Here is a 19,916-nt window from a genome sequence, read left to right as displayed (position 1 = left end):
TAAAAGGGTAGTCCCTTGGCCGTTTACTTCACGAAGCACGGTACAAGCCATTACCGTTGTTAAAGCATACACGTAATCAAGAAGCAACTGTATAGGCGTACTTGACTTGTTTTGTGAAGTCTAAATATTGGCACGCATTTGATTTCTGTCTCAGTGCTCATAGGAGGGATAGGTTAATCGAACATTTAGGCTTGTGCTTGTTTGATGAGGTACGTCAACAATTTAAACAGATGACAATGATGTTAAAAAACCCAGCCTGAACTTAAAAGAACGTAGAGTAATGTAAAATCACATAATGTTATGACCGTATAGCTCCATGTGAAGCTCACAAATATCGTTATATTCCGTAGAGTTCCCGTGTATGTTAACAGGCTGTGTGTAGAATAGTTTGCTCGCTATACAGTTTGATGAGTCGTCGCGAGTGCGGCACCAGGTACCATAGTGGCATATGAGATAGAAGAAGACCGTGTATGCAGCCATAGCCGTAATAAAAGTAAATTAGAACAAAACATACAATACATAATGATTGCATCTTGATTTTCTCTCTGTTCTCAGTTCTGAAGCCAGACTGTGTTTTTTTTTTAACACTTCCGCCTTAGATAGGTATTCTTTAGACGAATGGTTTCTTTCATACGAAACGAGGCGTGCACGTTCCAGGTTTCGAACCTCGGCTACCCCTCGTGAGTTCACACACGTGAGTAGGATTCCCTAAGATTCGCTAACTAAGTGTGAAAGAAAAACTGAGCACGATAAATGTGGCAAGACAAAGCTTGCAATAAAAAAAGGACAATGCTAGCAGGCCTACTTCAAGCGGCACGCTCATCAAAGTATAAAGTATCACCATCATAGACATCCCTTCCATTCGGTAGAAAAATCAGTAATTTAGTTAGCAATATTATATAGTGAGATTGGTGATGATGACAATGACTTTGTTAGATTTATTATATATATGGGATTCTAAAAGCTATATATATCAGAAACGCTTTGAGTTGTATGCCGTTTCCGGTCTACAAGTCACGAGTAATGTAATAACTAGCGAAATGCACACTTTTAAATTATATATGGAAAAACAGCTCAGATTCAGAAGGCAGAAATCTCGTTGATTTATCGACAGTGGAGTTGATGCTTGGTTCGGTCCAAAGTAGGGATGGGTAATCATATATATATATATATATATATATTTACGCTACGTAAATAAATTTGCGTTCCAAAAAAAACACCAAATATGTTTCCCATGGTAGTCTCTGGTGATTCATCGGGTTACAAAATATTAGCCAAATCTCTTGCAACAGATTTTAAGGCGCTAATGTCCAGGAAGCGACGTTTCCGTTTCGAGTCTTACGCAGAGCTCTCACCTAGGAAACGAATAGGCCTCATTAAGGTGAGAGCAAGTAGTTCACTACTCAATTAGTTACTACACAAACATTTTCGTTATCTAAATGCCTCTAAAGCTGCTGCCTGAGGGTTTTCAGTTACGCCTTCCTTTTCTTTGAGTAATTTCTAAGATACTAGAAAAACTGTCCATCCATCATTTCTGGAGAAACGCATCTTGTACGTAGCATCGGCTTTAGGTTATGCTATATATATAAATAAGTATATATACATATTTATTTATATATAACAATGGTGCATTAAGAAAGTCAGGACTACCACAAAACTTGATAATAAGAATATACACTCCCTAAATCTGGGCCTGTCATTACGTCCCACAAAAGCAAAGGGATCAAGATGTTTCTTATCTGCTTGTCATTTCAGAACTGACAATATATCAGCATGGTGTATAAGAACTATTTTTAGACGGTTACCTAGAAATTCATATTTTAGTTCAATCGTATTTACATGTATGTTATGTACATCATAGTAACATACATGTACAAATATACATGTATGTCACTATGAAAATGTAATTCTAAGATGTAACGTACATCCGCGATGTTACACGCAGCGGTATTTCGAGCCATTGCCTTTATTTCCGCTAACTCTTCCTCACAATTCTACGAAACAATAGGTTTTCCTCAAAGAGCCTGACTACTGAAAAGAAGATCATGTTTTCATTTTTCATCAGATAGTAACAGGCGTTTTTTGTGTACGTCTCACTGTTTCGGAACTGCAGAATTAACAAACAAGTTGCTATTAGCGTAACTAGGCTATCTCCTTACGCGTACCGAATTTACTCGGTGAACTTCCATGGTGGAACCTTTGCTCATCTGGAGAAAGGTGCTGTTAGCTGCACCATTCATTTACGATTACTACTGATCCATGTTGGAGACATGATACATAATATAGTAACAGACGAGTATTCAAGTTTGTCAAAATAATGAAATTATCAAAGCTGTTACTACAGCTAATTCAATAGTATGTGATTTCAATCAACGACTTTCGCAACAACTGACCTTTATAGAATTGAAGCGAAACCCGTTTGGCCTTGAAAGCCTGGCCTGTAACGATCTTTCGAGAAAACGAATTCGTCCTGTGTTTCCGAGTCACAACTGTTCGGTGTGATACCGTTTGTATTAGATTGGGTTGCCACTCTATCCCAGCAGAATATTACTTAGTTTTGAATAGAAACAGTTTTAGCTCAGACAATCTCTATTTATGGTGTATTAAACGTTATCAATAAACTAGTGAAAATGGTTTGTCACATTTCCTAGAAATACAAAAGCTGTAAGGATTCAAAGAGCTGGGAATTGATGGTAGAACACTCCAATTAAGGCCCGGTCGCTGTTAGTTTGTTCTTCAGAAAGTGTTAAGCCATTTGTTGTTATAGTAAAACGTGACCCCTTCTATAGGCCATAGACGAATGTTTTCCTTTCCCTAAAGGGTCGAACTATTCATGGCACATAAGTAAGGCACTGGTTTATTCGTTTGAGAAACTTATAGGAGATAACCTCTCAGTACTCCCCATAACATTCCCTTCCTAGGATGGGCTAGTTCTCGTTTAAAGAACACTACTACGCATTATCCGTGATCCTGCATGAGTTACGTTATTAGAGATTATCAATTTTTCGTTATTAATTTTTCCGCTAAATAGAATATACCCTTTGAGTCTTAGAGGATGCCCGGTTGTGCATACAGTCTACCTCAGTTGACAATCGGCCAATTATAAGGAACCCAGATGTATACTCGATTGGCACAATCGCTGCATACTGATGTCGGTCGACTTGGATGCCCTTGTACGTTCTGCAACCTAACGAAGACTCGTATACATTCTTATTGAGCACAGTTCAGCATCCTCATACTCAGAATGTCGACCAGAAACAAAGCCTTTTAACTGACCCGAACCACACTTATAAGATCTCTAAATTTGGGGGACGGGGGACGGGGGGGGGGGGTACACGCTTAAGTGAAACTTGCAAATGAATTAAACATGGCGCCAAAACAAAACTGAAATAACCTTAAGATCCAGTGAACAAATGCGTTCCTACGTCTAGCCAACTTTGTTTATGGCGCGGAAATTTCACCCGATTCACAATCCGCTATGAACTTCAGTCAGTGGAAACTGCAATTTCAGGTAACTTTTTTACGTTTCTAAATTGTAATATCTTCACTGCTTATTTACCACTACCCCATAAGCAAACCTTGTACTCTAACCAAGCAGCCCCTATTAAAACGAACTACCGTTGGCAACTACGCGAAGTGCCATTTGTAATATAATTATCAAACATTTATGTTGCATTTTACTGTGAAAGAGCGACAGTAATTCCTAATACTGGAAGTCATTCTACGTACATAAAGCATACACTGGGAGCATTCATGCACAACTCATAGGATAGGTGGTAACGTAAACGGGACTTCAAATACATTAAACTTAATGTGGAGTACGTCTCTGGCTTCGCCATAAGAGAAGAATTATTTAAAAAGATATGTACCCATAAAATTTGCTTTCGTCCATACAATTTCAACAACTCACTTTTCCCATTGAATACATGGACAAGCTTGCTCACTTGCATGGTTTTATTAATAGTACTGAGGATGGTAGCTCTATCTCTAGATATATCTAGATAGTTGATCCTTCAGGATCTAAAATTATTACAAAAAGACACTTAGAAGTTATCCGTACTTGAAATAGCGATTTGTTTTGAATTTGACGAATCGGAGAGGAGCCCTAAATTTGTTTAAGGAATCGTGTATAAACAAGACTGTTTACGAGGCTGCGCCTTGTTCACTTCCTTTAAAAAGTAAAGTTTTTTTTCCTACTAGATTATACACCATTGTACAAGCATGCTGGTCAATCAGAACAACATCTCTGTAATGTTCGGCTTACTCAAGAATAATACTGCATGTTAAAGACGTGCCAAGTGTATGCCAAGACTCAAGCTTATAGCACCATCATCAGTTTTAAATCTACCCATGGTCTATTGATATGACCTAGTCATGCATGATAGCATATCTTGCACGATTTTGCTCGTACATATAGGCAAATTAATAGATCGTAAGTAAATAGTGTTGAAATGGATTCAGGTCAAGCTACTTGTGCTCCATCATAGATGAGTAAGATATTAGAAGAACAGAAAGCTGTTACCACTGATCGTATCTCTAAAGGGTTCGAGGAGTTACCAGCGATTAGATACATAGATAGGCGTATCGTGAAAAAACATTGAATCATACTACCATAGTACACAGCCTTATCCCACTTACTTATCTGACGCCTATAGGTTAGAGCTGCATAGTCAAGAATAAATTAAGCGTAGCTTGATTATATGTAAACATTATTATAAGGAAGCCCAATTATTATGTAGACGAAAAATGAACGTGTGTCCACAATCCCGTTATGATTTATTTCAATTTTTTTCACATCAGTTCTGCATGTGTTACCTGTGGGTTGAAAAACGACCGCGAAAATTCGAAATTTCACTCTTTGTATCTCTTACCTGCATAACACTTGAACAGCGTACCCAATATTAAATCTGAAGGAGTTACGTCCTGCGCGAATCTCATGATATTTTACTATCTTTAATCGTCATTTGTTAACGTATTTGCTTGACGACCGCGATGAAGTAAAACTCGTTTATATATCTTTACGTGATCACATTGATGCCAGTGCTCCATCTGAGTCATCTCGATTCCGAAATTACGCGACTCAGATGATTTCTGTCATATCGTTCCCAATGAGGCAACCAAAATTGCTGACAAATATATAGTTACACAACCAGTTTTACCGACTACTTATCTGTGACCATTCGTGGCTGATGACAAAAGCATCAAAAGTACGGTTTCTGTAAGCTGACAACATGGATGTTCCATTAGCTAGCAGTAGGAAAATTTTATCTAAAATGCTCCTTTGATAACCTTAAGCGGGCTGCGACACTTACTCCACCAGCACTGACGGCTCATTCGGCCCTTTCTTTTGAATGCGTTTGATCTTTCCAGTGAAATAAAGAAGAAGAAAAAAAAAAGCGCTTTGGAAGCATTACAAAAGAAAGCCTAGCTAAAACCGTCACAGTCAGCTGGATGATCTCTGTACCTATTGTTTCACCGTGTAGGTCAGGGCATAGAACCTTTTGCGAGTAACCTAGTAAATGTGCGAAACTAAAAATTAATTAGGTAGAAAGCTGATACGTTTGTGGTGTTTTCTTTATTAAAAGTAAAGAAAATATTGAAAACAGAACAATTTGCTGATGATCAAGTTAATTATCATGTGATCAAAGTAATTTTGTATAGTCATTTCATACACAAGACGAAATAGGAAATTAACATTACTTATTTTATGGATGTAACTTATTCAATAAAAACTCCATATCCAACGTATTCCTTTTGGAAGTGTATATTTGTCATATTTCAACGTATGTATTCAACAATATGAACAAATAGATTGGTAACCTTATTCTCATCTGTAAATAGACGATATCGGTCATTTTCATACAAAATAGTGACGTGTTTTTATTTTAATTTCAGTGTTCTCTCCAAAGTGTATTGAGTATTGAACATTGAGAACCTGTATGTACATCATTGCTATCGCGATATCTCTACAAATGCGATCCCGCAAGAAGCTACAAACGGTCACAGAATGCTCCAGTTGGGAACGTGGTACGTGTTATTAGCACTATTATACCAACTTCAAATTTATTACGCATGATATTGTTTACAGTGTACAAGCTTTTCCATCGACTGATAATATTACTTGATACTTTGCCGTTCTTCTCTACTTGTCCGTATAAAAATAGGTTGGTAACTCGAAGATTTTTATATCTTCGAGTTACCAACCGATTTTTTGAAACGCCTGAGAGATTTTTGCTACATACATATTTATATATCTATGTATAGGAGTGATGACGTTTCATGACGGACACAAATGTCCTGTTATATAGGTTTGCCACATATAAATTTGCTTGCATCATGTAAATTAGAAAAAACAAAAAAGAAGAGTCACTGTATCCTAATTGCCCAATCTACATATCAGGGATCCATGAGAGCAGTGCACTAAAATCACACAAAGTAGCCTCTCGGTCGTAAATGATTTATCTACATAAACCGAACCCTTTCTTAGTAATAAACTGTTTATTAAACTTTTTTGCTTTTATGCTAAACGCGCTTTTTGTTTAGTATTTGTGGGCTGAAAATAGATTAATTTTATGGGTTATTTGCTTAGCACACTGTTTAATGATATTCCCTGTATTTATCTATGCTGTACTGCAATAATAGTTATTTCTTATGTATTACGCAATTAAGAGAGTATTATACAGGTGAGAGGTAATTAACATAAAACGAAAAGATACTTACAATGTATTGGGACAACCATCTAACTGGCTACGGTTACCCTCACCTACCGGTAGGTAGTACACGGAACTGTTACCGCAACCGTAGCTGTCGATCTGACAATCGATTAGTTCTAGGCCGTATTTCGAAAGGCAAAGGCGGACTTCGGTAAGCACCGGGTAGGCAAAACCGTTGACTTTCCGGCAAACTATGTTTGCCTTCGATCTAAGATTATCGGTAAGCGCCTTGTATAGTTCAACTACTGTATAGGTTCTATTAATTGTAGGAAATATGCCTTCGTCGATCAGGAAAGTTGTTACATTGTAAGTGTGTAACAGAGATAGGGTCTCATTGAAGTAACGGAACATTCCATTAACATGAAACACCTGCAGACCACAGCTACCGTGTTTCTGCCATTCATGCCGCCAAAATGCGCTTGAGTTCATGCTACGTACCGAAGGCCAGTACATCTCTAAGTCGTTACGAATGACGTCAAAAACTGAAATGTTAAAATTGATAGTCTTGTTGCATACCTTCGGCCAGGACTCTGCATTGGTCGGCCATAGGCCATGTATCGTCCAGAAAGGTCGTATGTGTTCCGAAATACAGTGGCCATATCCAGCGCAATAACCGGCCGATGTTTGTTGAGAAAATACCCAAAACCTGAACGACTGTTTGTCCGATACTAGTCGAATTTGAGCACTTCTACGGAGTGACCCGCTGAACAGTGCCGTTATGCATAAGATAGCGAACCAATATAACAACCTGGCGAAGCGGTGTGGAGACTGGAGCTCCTCTTGTTGACGTTGTTGCCGATCGTCATTCGCGGCCACCTTAATGTCTGTTTGCTGCGATGGCAAAAGTTTATAGGCGGCCAGACCGTAGACAACAGATGACGCCTGATTCATCCTGAACGAGAAATGAGAACAAATGATTCAGGTTAGGTGCAGCAGTTGTTGAGAAGTATAGAAGCTGAGAAGAAAAATCTAGATGATAGAAAAGTCGGCATTACGATGACTTAGGCGATGTGGTGTTAAACTAAATCGAATGTTTGAAGTTGAATTACTCACAGTCACGTAAAGTTCTGTAATTAACTTACTAGAACTATTTGGATACTTTCGGTGGAGCAACTTCTTATGTAGCTCAAACTCAGGACAGTGTGGTACGGCATTAGGTATCTTGACACGTCATCATCGACATCTGCATAACAAGAGCTCATAGTGGATGGGCATCCAGTTAAGGAAATAGGACATTTTATTTCTCAGAAAATAGCTGATTTATTGTCTTAACGCCAAGCAATTTTCACTTAAACGTACAATTTTAAACGTTGTAAAAAACAAAATACCGTATAAACAATGTGCATACATAGAACGCTTTAGGGACGCGAACGTACCAGGCGTGGACCAATCGAACATAATACATAAATATTAATTTAAAAATGTTTACTTCCCAATGTCCCCCGCCCGCTGGTAAAACATGCAGTAAATAAACGTTTGAAAAGGCTTAAAAAAAAACGTTTGAAAATATGTCCGCATCAATTCTGTCAACGAAGTCATACGTACATTAGTAATTTATAATTATAATTACTTATTATTACGTAATTATTACGTACATTACTGAAGCAGGCGAGCTGGTGGAACGAAGTGGGTTGGGCTTAAAAATCTGACTACAAATAGAGGAGAGCATATGCTGTGGTTTCTTAGAAAACAGCTATCGATCGTAATAGAAATCAAGATGAAGTCGCACGCCGGATTCGGCATTGTCGCTTATCGCTAATATTTTTAGTTTCAATGACGAAACAGCCCTTTTGTAAAACACGCTTGATCATAGTTGTTAATTCCATGTTGGACACACCGCTATCATAAAGTCGTTACACGTATACGTATAAACAAAGAGAGCACGACTTTGCTAAGGATGACGTTTGCTAGGCGCAACGTACTTGATGCCGATCACGTCTGAGTTTGCTCTCTGTACGCGAGAATGCTACTTTGAATAGTTTTCGTTTGTAATAAACGAGCATTACATGATCATATCGAGCAATTAGCTGCTCTAGCAAATATAGGGGATCATCAACCCGAAGCGTAACGACCCATTCGTCTACCATCTTCAGTAAATTTTAATTTACTTTCCCCGCTTCTTCAGATGTATACTACACAAAGCTATTAAAATCATTCATTAAACATCACTCATTAAAATGAGTAAAGCGTCTGCATATTTGTTTACAAATTGTTGGACCTAGCGAGAACCTGTACTATTTTCGAAGTTAATAAATGTTTGCATTTTCACACCTCTAATGCCGTTCAGCATTGCTGGCTATCAGCATAAACATAATGTGTTTATTCGAACCCAGAACCGCCAATTTCCGTTACAATTTTATTAATTCTTCCTTCGAAATAGGTACGCCTGCACAATATTAAAGTCTCACATATTTAATGTCGATCGTTTTCTAGGTAATAATGGCCTCTGGCTAATAGGTAATGATAGATCCATTAGCAAACGGCTCATCTATTCCGAGAAAGAAAGAGTTTTTTTTTTTTTTTTTTTTACTACGAACATAAACATTACATCATTCTAGTATACTACGTAGTAGGTAACTGGGTGTTTTCCGCATTTTCATTGTGATACTGATATTTTTAGCCAGTTCTTTTTTTAGCTATCGAACCGATACGCGATCCATGTAATAGAGATAGCAACATCATACGTTGGTATTAACTCGTCAGCTTTCCCGTATCATATGGCGTCCCGTCAATGTATCAACCTTCTTGATTCGACCGGTGTAACTACGAGAAGTTCACAGCTGCTAGAATTAATGCAAGGTAAATGTCATCGAACTCAAAAGCCTAGAACGGATGACGCCCATATAGGGCACGCTCGAAGGACGACTCGTAATCCGCAAAGGCCGGATATCAAAAGATTCACATGTGCCAATTCCCATATAATATACACATAGCCCTTTATCTTCAAAACTGACCTTGTCTAGGTATACGGACAGGGTGCGGTGACGGTATCTTAGGATCGATTCAATCGAGGAAATCCAGTGCTCAGTGGTTCCCGAAGACGATCGAGTTTGCGTGATCACGTAGACGTTATAATTCAAGTAAATGAAGCGGGACTCATTTTATTGCTCAAGTTCCGCAAGATGACAACCGAACGTATAGCAGGCTCGAGGTGTGTGTGAAAGAGAACAGCTAAAGCTGTGGACTTCCTGTACAAGATCAGATTTTCAACGCTGTTCACGGCTGTTCAAAATAAAAAATGAACGCAGTGCAAAAATACAACGCAAAAGTATCCTGTCATTAAAGCAGCAATCTCTCTTCAATATTAAATGAAATATTTAAAGAATTAAATAGTCAACCAATATAGGTACCGTACTCAAGCTATCATACCGAAACCTTATAATAATAATAATAATATACATACAATGAAAGCTTATAATAATATACATATGTTTTATGTTTTTCTTTCTACTAACACACTGTCTTGCTGATTTAGCAATCGGAGGCTGCCTTCAAAATATATAGTGCAGAGAAAAAAAAGTCTTATTTGCGCTTATTGTTTATCATGAGAGATTTACTATTTTCGAGTACCTTGTTTAGGACCAGGGCTAGTTCTCTACTAGAGCTATTTATTTGAAATTTATAGGAAGGCCTATCGCCACTTCAAGCTCCTTACTTTGGACCTTAGGACGATGGATCTTATCTTGCATAAGACTATTTTCAGGTGAAACGGACAAAATTTTTATTGCCGTTTATTTGTTTCCCTAGTACTTCTTGAGATTACAATTGACGGATATACTCTCAATATAAGACCATTTTGAATAACAAAAAAAAAACCCTATAGCCCCTAAAAAATGCAACACTGTATCACAGCATTAAAATCACTGCGTTTTGTCTCTCGCCGCTGACGAAGGTTCCACTCATCTGTGCCACTAGCAACCTGTCTACCCGGTGGAAGAGGCACTCGTCAGAGGCATATAAACCTGATACAGCGAACGGTTGACTACCGTTTTTACTCCTGGAGATAAAGACAATGTGTGCAAATCGTATCTTACACTGTTTCAGGTAGTTCAAGCCGTCTAGAATTTAGCGGACATCGAGTGATTATTAAACGAACGACGTAGACTGTTATTACCAATGACTGTAATAAACTATAGCAAAATACGTATTTAACTCATTCCTATAGTGACTTAATACAAACACTTTGGCCTGAATGACGCAGCAACACTAGCGTATTTCGAACAAAAAGCAATCGTGTATTTTTGCAGTATCTCTTTCGGCTCGAAAAAATTTGGGGCTGGATAATGAGCGTAGCAACTATTCATCACCATCTCTTCCATGATCACTACTGACACAAGCCCCAACTAACATAATCAAACGCACCATATGAACGCCAACGTCGCGTACAAATTTTTTATTACCATTGTTTTTTGCCTGGATGCATGAACCAACAAGATCTTCTACTTCTAGCACGGACCATCACATGGACGCCACTCTTCACCCGATGCTGAAGACGCTCTGAGCCTGTTTTCACTGATTCGAACTACGCTGACTGGCTCCTCCGTTGCAGATGTTGTTTCTATATATGCACACACACATATATATAAAGAGAGAATTAACTCACTTTGCTCTGTAGCCACAATGGCGGAAGGAATCGATCGTAACAGCGGCGATGCTTATCTACACGAAAATTCTGGTTCGTTGAAGCGGTGATTCGCTGCTGGCCTCCCTCGTAACGGTTTCTAAGGCGGCTGCTATTGGTACGTAGGCGCGGGAGACGCAGCTACCGCTCAGCTGATATTCGACTGAACTTCTACGCACTTCTGTAGTTAGAAGTAACGTCCGCTGTTTGATATGAGGCTGACAGTAAAGAGGGCAACGGTAGGTGATATTCCAGCGTGGATTACGACAATACGATGGCCAGCACTGCAAAATATAATCAATAACAATAGTAATAATAACAGCAACAAAGAGGAGGATCTTCGATAGATAAAATATATGTTGACGTTATGTGTTTGATGCGGGCCCTTTGGTAGTAAACCGGATTGGTATACTGTTGCTAGCAGCGATAATAACAACGGCAACGATAACATTGCTAGCTCCATGGATGGACGGTGGAAAACTTGTCACATATGGGTGTCATGAAACCGTGTCAGCGTCAACCGTAAACGAATATGGAATTGGCATGGAACGCGCTACCACCTACCGCCAAAGTTGTTCTCGCCTGCGACACAATCCTATATGATTATCGTCTATTCTTCTTTTATTATCGATTTGTTGGCAACAGCTTATCCGCTAACAACTTTCCTTTGTAATGGCGGCAATTACCGTAAATTCAAATAATAGTAAGCAACGATAGATCTAAACAAATAACGCCGACGAACTCACACGCTTAGGCCTTGTATGAGCCTTAACACAGTGCGGTGTATAGGAGTCATATGGGTGTATCTGGCCACGCTGGAGGGCTTTGTCTAGGTCTTTAAGAGTGTCTGTGAATGCAGACAACAGAAAACAAAAATAGTCAGAAGCATTTAACAAACAAAAAAGTGTTTTTTTTTTTTTCAGAAGCGGATTCTTCTGCCAGGATACAGCAATGACATTGATGATTATGCATATAGGATACAAAGTACATCATGTGAATCTGGTTGAGGATTTTCTAATGGCGGTTACTGATAAAAGTTATGGCTTTAGTGGATAGATTCAATATGTACGTACGAGCATGAAATACACAAACTAAATAAAATAAAGAAGACCGCCTGTCTTCCTTTTATCTATAGGAAAGCACATTTTTATTATCTAGAATTTAATGGAAAGTTTCGAGTGTCAAATCTTCTACGCTCACACCCTATGATAAATGTTCAGTTTAAGCCAATAACTACGGCTTTATATTGCAGTGTTGCGTTGAAAGTTTCCGTCCTAGCTACCCTCTCTGTAGGAGAATGCTACAAATTATTCGTGTTACTACACGGCTTATGCCTTGTTGAACATGTGGACAATGCAAAAGGCCTATCACGTCAACTCTTATTCTAGCCACAAATAGAAGAAGGTAGATTAGCCATTCAATTTAAACAAGAAGAAAAAATAAGTTATTTTCTTCACAAGTCAACCTAAATGATAATTTACATCAGTAATATCCGTTCACTTAATGGTCATAACACATAATGACCCTGAGATTTCCATATTTACTCGCGAAGTTCAACGGCGCAAGTGTCACTCACTGAAGATATTGAATCGTATATTTTTCTATTATCCACCTGATAATACGATCAGCTCACCTGACCGTAACGGTATTCGAACACGGTAGCAAACCAGCAGTTTTTAGTCGATCCATTTGGCTTCAATGTTGGACAAACGCTCCATATATACTATAATTTAGTTTAATAATTCGAAGAACTCCAAACGTATCGAAGTAGTACTTGTTCTTCACTGAATTTTTCACCGTTGATTGACCATTAGGCAAATCTCGTACTGCTATCAATAGTTCTATTTCTAAAACGATAGTAAATAATTTGCTACATACGATATGTATCTAAAGAAAAAAAAAAAAATACATCATAGAACTTATGTTAGATGTGGTAACCTACTTTTTATGTGGACATTGAACTTTTTCTAACATTCTGAGCATCTGGGTAAACAATCTATGCCACAGGACCGTGTCTAGCGATGTTACTTGTCTAGATATTATATATATTTACAATAGAAGCGTGATCATGAGCATACTGCCGTAAGGTGTTCAGGTTCCGTAAACGCCAGTAAAACGGATTTGGCTACCAGTCATTTTGGTAACGAAAACCGTTCCAAACAGCGACCTTTTTCCGGCCTAAACTAGGTAATCGATTCAAACAATAACATCCAAAAACGTCTCATGAAATAACGATTCGTCTTAGCAACAACGGTTAGAGGTCATAGTTTTTAAGACGGACAACAGACAACCATTTTACACGACCTTTTTCACGTCGATACATAAAATGTACGCAGGATAGGCAGCGAAACTGTTCGAAAGTCTTGTTGAGGTCAGTAGCTTTTTGCGGGGCTCGCCTAAGTTACTTCGTAACTTTGTAGTTTGCTGATTAATTGATCTCACTTATATATTATACTTACATAATTAGAAAGCTCTAACATAAATTCATGGTTATCGACGTTGCAATTGCCCCGTCTCACCTAGCCTGTGCGATGAGGGCTTTTTTTTTTTAACTATTGGCTAACTAAGTACTGTTTCCGAGACGCGAAGGAATAGGTCGGCCATTAGTCAGCCTCTAACGGACGCGCGTGAGTCGAAACGCTTTCAGCCGATTTCAAATAGACGTTGCAATTGTTAAGTCGGCTAACTTATCTATTCTGTTCCTGGAACGTATGCAGGCCTTTCAAGTTTTCTTTGAATATATTTTTATTTGTCACAAAAGTAATTCGGACATATTACGTCAGCTGAAGACAGTTGCTGGGCTTCTTCCACTAAACTTAGATTGATGATCTCAGTGGTATTTTCCGTCGTTTGGCACATTGATTTAGTTCCTTTTTTAAAAGTAACTCGTTATCGTACATATTAAGCTAAATAAAATAATGTCGAAAACGTTTGGTTTAGATTATCCTAGTATTTTGTTTGACATACTGATTCAATGTACAGGATTTTTTTATATTTCTCTCTGAAAATGAAGTAGCGATGATAAAATATTGTTTCAAGTCAGAAATTTACTTAGATATCAGAGACGTGTTTCACTCCATTGTTACATATGCGGACCACTACAACCAAAGAAACTTTCGCTAAGTTGAAAATACTCGTAGGTCTGTGCATTATTGCATCGTGATTCAGCTCGTCGAGATTTAACGATGACATCAAGAAAGCCCCCCTTACACGGAGTGTCATGTCAAGCTCTTACCGTTAAAACGTTATTCCCGATCTAACTACTAGGATTAGAGTGTGTGTTGCATTTAAATTTAGCTCATCGAGAGCTCTCGATTGGTACCAAGAAATACTGTTCTACATAGGAGTACATGTAAAAAAAATCGTCTACCAGTATCACATGGGCGAGAAAGCTATCGCATTCGGTCTTTGGCTTTTCGGACGCCAAACATTTTACATTAATTTTACGTAAATATATATTTCAGCCGTAAACATTTTTACCCAACTAGATTGGCGTAAGAGAGTTTGCGTCGACAAAATGATATTTCTCATGGAAAAAAATTGTGTTTCATATTTTAGCATTTCTCTTGCGAAATTTTTGCGAAAATTGCGATTTTTCGAAAAAATGTTCATCGTCATAACTTTTCAATTAACATTTATTAGAAATTCGCTCGAAAAAACACTCAGAAGAAATAGATTGTTAGTTTCACGCCGGCAAGACTGACTTATTTTCCCGCCGAAATATCAATATTAGTTATAGAAACACGTGTAGCATTTTGATTCAGCTCTACGAGGTCTACCAGCTCGCATAATATAAATACCCCCCGCATAGGCATCGTTTTTGCTTTTCGGGAGCCATTTTCAACTTTATCTAGTTTATCTAGAGGGATATATACAGTACTTGGCTTTGGTCAGCAAAAACGCTGAATTGGTGAAAACTATGATCCCCTCTCCCGCCGGCCCTACATTCGCCTGTTTTTTTTTGTCAATAGGAAACGGTTTTTCTTTACGAAAACCCCGTCAACCACCACAATTCTAGGCCACTACCATGCGTAAAAGGTTTCTGCAAAAAAACAGGCTTCAAATAGGCAAAATTAACGACAGAAACAATTTACACTACATTCCGAAGGATGTGGTAAACAAATTATCCCGGAAAACGCAATTCAATCTGCTCCATCCTATGCGCAGCTCTTCCCAGAATGAAATCTTAACGTCCCGTTAAATTAACCCAATCAACCTCTATTTTGACTGGTCGGAAAAATAAGGTACGTAGATAGATAGGGTTACTTGCGAATTCGTAGTATTAGCCCACAATGGGTACAGCCAGCGCGAATCCCACTGTCTCCGCGACTCGATCCGTAAGATACCTGAAAGGGTTATACTCTATAAAAATGCAATTTCATATTCTTACACTTACACGGTGCACTGAACTAATCAGCAAAAATTAAATTGTCTAACTACAGCCTAAAGTAAAAACAAAAAAAAAATCTAGAGTAAGAGCTCCGTTTCCATTTAAAGTAAAGTGCATTTCAAACGAACTCTTTGCCAATCTAATATTTATCGAAGACTCGCTCTGCTTCATACTTATACCCACTTATAAAAATCCTTATCTTTTCATTTATTGGCGTCAAAGTTATATTCATAGACAGCTGAAAAATCTGACCAGTTTACTCCGCCGTTTTCACTGAACGTTATAGCACGTAAAGCACGCTTTACACAAAAGAGCCAGTGGTCGACTCCTTTCTTTCCGAACAATACGATGAGGGCTGCCCGTCTGGAAAGCCGTAGATGACAGAACGACGTCAGACGACCGATATCTGCATCATTTCGTTATCAACTGGAAAAAATTATAGTAAACTATATTGTCCTTCCAGGGCCGGTACGATGATGCTACACGAAGGACCTTTAGCAACCTTCGTGATTTGTACTACAAATGGCTGCTCGAAATGCAAACAACAACAACAAATGTCAGCATGTCCCGACGTTGACTGGAACGTATTTTAAGCTTCTGAAAATTTAAGATCTGAAAATTAGAAATAATTAAATATCAGAAAATTGGACAAAATTTGCGATGAGAACGTGTTATTGCCAGACAACTAACTAGTGCCCTTCTGTTTCCGAATGAACGATGTTCGGTGTCGCTCTGTCTCTACACAGCTCGACAACGCCTGGTAATGAAAAGCAGCTATCATAGAGAAACCAGCTTCACTGGAATAACACAAATAACAAATACGGTATCTTCACCGAGCTTCTGAGGACTGTTGCCATGATGCATCTAAGAAAAGAACATGTAGATTAGCGCCCCGCTCGTAGACCAGCGAAGTTTTGATGATGAAATACTCGACTGGCCCGTCTGTGTTCGGTACAAGCAGCGAAGCCATGGCGAAGCAATTGATCTCTATTGAGTAGCAAAAACAATTAGTCAGTATACGTAGCAAACATTATATGCTGTTTACTTGAAATCACACACTTGGCTCGGGTCATTCACTCATGAGATTTCGAAATACTGCACGTGGCCAATGCACGCAAGCTTTGGTGAGCTGACCTGGAAGGGAGGTGGGCGGGGCAGAAACAGCGTGCTTGGAGGTTTGCTGCGGATTTGGCGACGAAAGGATCGTTACTATTATTTCTTTATTCCGGACATAAATGATTCAGGCAGTTGTCAACTTGAGCGGAATAGGTCATATCGTAAAAGGTGAACTATTAGTTATTAACAAAAAGAGTGGTTGATCCTTGTAGGTAATGTATTAGCATCCTGAATATCCTGAAACCAATAGGAGATTGAAAAAGGGCATTCGAAGCAATTGGTTCGGCCGTTTTCATATAGGGTGACGAGAACGTCTTTTGACAAACTAGAAGAAAGTACCATGTAGCGGAAGTTGTCAAGTAACTTAAAGCTGTTCAGAGGTCTTTGATGGAGGTATTGGTGATAAATTTGTGAGTTCGACGTTAGTACATGACAAGTGAATTTCGATGAATCCTAATAATCATAACTTATTATTACGATCATATATATGCCGTCGTACTATTCTGCCCTATGGTAATTAATGACCAATTTACGAATCTGCTTGAATATATGTATGTAAAATTAAAATTTTCATAAAACTACTTCTTGTAAATCTGCGGAAGCTTTTCATCGCGTTCAAGAGCCACACGGAACATAGGGACTCAGGGAGATCTTCTACACTTCATTGCTGGCTCAGTGGCAGGATTTCGATAGCAGAAACGAAATGGAGGATTGAAATGACGCTTTTTTTGACGCTTTCGTCCATGCCTCGGAGATCGCCTTATTTGGTCGTTCACTTCGCGCGACTAGTAAAGGGGCTCATTAGGCATCCGATATAGTGGGGGCAACTGTTCGGTATATTCAAAGGCTAAAAAAATAATGCTGGAGAGAGTACTTCAGCATCTGTTTAATAGTGAATTGGCTAAAATCGCAAATTTTCTTATATAGCCTCGTTTTTGCCAGCGGGAAAGAATCAAAGCTAACACGATCGTAGGGTACGTGAAAAATATTGTTGACTGTATTCTGTACCTGTGCGTGCGGAAACTCTTACTCAGCGTTTTCTCTATATACGCTATTAGCTGACGCCAATGAATCGGAGCAAAAGCCCCCTGTGTAAGCTCACTGTATGAGTAGATCTGAGCTTTTCGATCTGTGAATTTCTAAGTAGATTCATTGTAAAGATTCAATGGCCAACTGCGTTTATCGTTCATGGAGACGTGTTAATTAAAGATGCAAAAAAAAAAAAAAACACTTTCGAGGAAATTACCTTTGATAAGTTCAGAGGCGGTTTTGGCGCGTTCTAATGTGTAAACATGTAGAAGACGATATGACATTTCTATTTGTTAGACTACTTTTTGAATCCGATATCGTACGAATAGCAATTTTGGAAAACATCTGTCGTACGCCCAGTTCGAAGGGAATGATTCGACTCCAGAAACCGTTAGTAACGGTAGACGAATGGATCTGTCTTTTGACAAATAACCGGTCGTTTTTACGTATTCTATTCATAATAACCTAAAACTTATTAAAAAAGGATATTTAGAAGTTTATGTCTGAGAGAGCTGCTCACACACGTTCCAGAAAAAGAGGCAATAAATTTGTTGTCGTATGGTACATATATGCCACACAAAGGATACTTCGTTGAACAACTACCTAACAGTTTCTAAGCGATATCAAGCATTGCTCGGAGACCGTTTGTTAGCAGGGACCTAATCTTTTCTTAGTTATGCCGATCTCATTTTAATTCAACACCGTCACCCTTTCGCCTGAAGTATTCCAGTTTAACAACAGTCTGATACATAACACTCGAAGAATTATCTTACTACCCAAATTTTTCGTAATAAAACGACTAGTCTTTATCCGTCTCAAGATCCTTGATCGTCGAGAGTACTGGACGGTAGTGAGTCTCTGCTGAATGGTGAATTCCACGAGTTTTACGCTTTCTTACTTCAGAAACGTGTTAGTCTAGTGAATTGGTTCAATAACCAGTGGAGGCTCGTCGCTTCCATATGCCTCGAAAGATCTTTCAAGCATGTGCATTGCCTTTCTCTTTAGAGATGTCTAGGCGGCTTCCGGCAGTTCCGAACATCGCGTAGATCTCGCTCCCCTTTTGTGGTAGAAAATTCTCCTGTCGACACAAACTAGGTCCGAACCTTACAACTGAAGGACTATCGAGGCGCTTACATTTAGCCTAGTTATCGCAATGCAAATCATATTTGTTTTTCTAAATACCGTAAATAATAAATGGGAATGAATACTGAAACATAACAGTACTGACATAATTAACAATGATCAACACTTAGCTGGTGACTGTATAATATGAATTTTTATTTCTTAGGCTTATTTAGTAATTTAGCTTAAAGTGCAAATAAACTGATTAAGCTTACATTATTGGCCTGATCAGTTTAAACTGTGCCGGTGCTTCAAATCAAATTATTCACGTTCCTCGTATAATTTTAATCTAATTTATCATGTACGTGCCTACTTGCCCATAATGGTACGGGTCAGGCGACAATCCTTGCGAGGACCGCTTTTTTGTCTCTGCCAGGGCCTTTTTTCATCCTGCTTCAAGTGTTCTCTTTATTACTCTGAGTGGAACAACTTATTTTTAACGCGACTGCCTGCGTTGTTCGTAAGCTCTTCCTGATCTATACGTCATTGAGCGATAATGGAATGAATCTCTTATTTGGTTGCACGCTTACGACCACATTGATTTGACTTGATGCTTTTAGTGGACTTAAGCAAGCAACTGGGAGAGGCAAAATACTGCAGTTACTCGACGACCTGTGGTGGTGACATAAGGCTCAAGGCCATAGAACTCGTTGTAGAGCCAGCTAGGGTAGCTATTGTAGAAAGCTGAGACTTTTCCGAGGGCAGACGACCAGCACAGAACGAAAATCTTATGCTGGTTGAACATGGGAGAGAAAAGCAACACTCCTGCTAACATAAATGTTATTAAATGGACGAGTGGTGTAAGTCGCTTTGAACGAAAGGTATCCTCTCCACTAGCGAAGTCTATACCTGTCTTTCCGTCGTTCACGTTGTTGTCGTCGTCGTCGTCGTCGTCGTTGTCGTTCACGTGTATTATGTTGAGGTT

The 19,916-nt window shown here is 38.8% G+C and overlaps 1 protein-coding gene and 1 long non-coding RNA gene across 14 annotated transcripts in view; one reads left to right on the top strand and one right to left on the bottom strand.

Moving 5' to 3' along the window:
* LOC147755995 (uncharacterized) overlaps nt 1-9,240 on the top strand; it is a 37,330-nt gene extending 28,090 nt beyond the window's left edge. For both annotated transcript variants that reach the window (XR_015325820.1, XR_015325819.1), the window contains one exon: nt 5,896-9,240. This is a non-coding gene — a long non-coding RNA (uncharacterized LOC147755995). The remainder of the gene's footprint in view (nt 1-5,895) is intronic.
* Nucleotides 5,740-16,153, bottom strand: LOC111249750 (ribonuclease DdI-like). Of its 12 annotated transcripts, XR_015325815.1 has the most exons (7): nt 15,977-16,137; nt 15,601-15,680; nt 11,899-12,181; nt 11,114-11,618; nt 9,668-9,935; nt 7,796-7,910; nt 7,594-7,605 (listed from the first exon to the last, which is right to left on the bottom strand). XR_015325815.1 is itself a non-coding variant. In XM_086986191.1 (5 exons), the coding sequence occupies exons 4-5, from the start codon at nt 11,170-11,172 to the stop codon at nt 6,717-6,719; spliced, it is 948 nt and encodes a 315-aa protein (XP_086842317.1). In that variant the 5' UTR covers nt 11,173-11,618; nt 12,083-12,181; nt 15,605-15,680; nt 15,977-16,112; the 3' UTR covers nt 5,740-6,716. The 12 variants fall into 12 exon arrangements, 6 of the variants coding, with proteins under 6 accessions (XP_086842317.1, XP_086842319.1, XP_086842316.1 ...); XR_015325814.1 differs by lacking the exon at nt 7,594-7,605 and having other exon boundaries at nt 7,796-7,896; nt 15,977-16,133; XM_086986191.1 differs by lacking the exons at nt 7,796-7,910; nt 9,668-9,935 and having other exon boundaries at nt 5,740-7,605; nt 12,083-12,181; nt 15,605-15,680; nt 15,977-16,112.
* Nucleotides 16,154-19,916: the final 3,763 nt, after the last annotated feature.

Source organism: Varroa destructor, unplaced genomic scaffold (assembly GCF_002443255.2).
Source record: "Varroa destructor unplaced genomic scaffold, Vdes_3.0 BEIS01000004.1, whole genome shotgun sequence".
NCBI classification, from domain to species: Eukaryota; Metazoa; Arthropoda; class Arachnida; order Mesostigmata; family Varroidae; genus Varroa; species Varroa destructor.
Note: the sequence above shows the minus strand (reverse complement) of the source record. Positions and strands in the feature narration are given on the sequence as shown.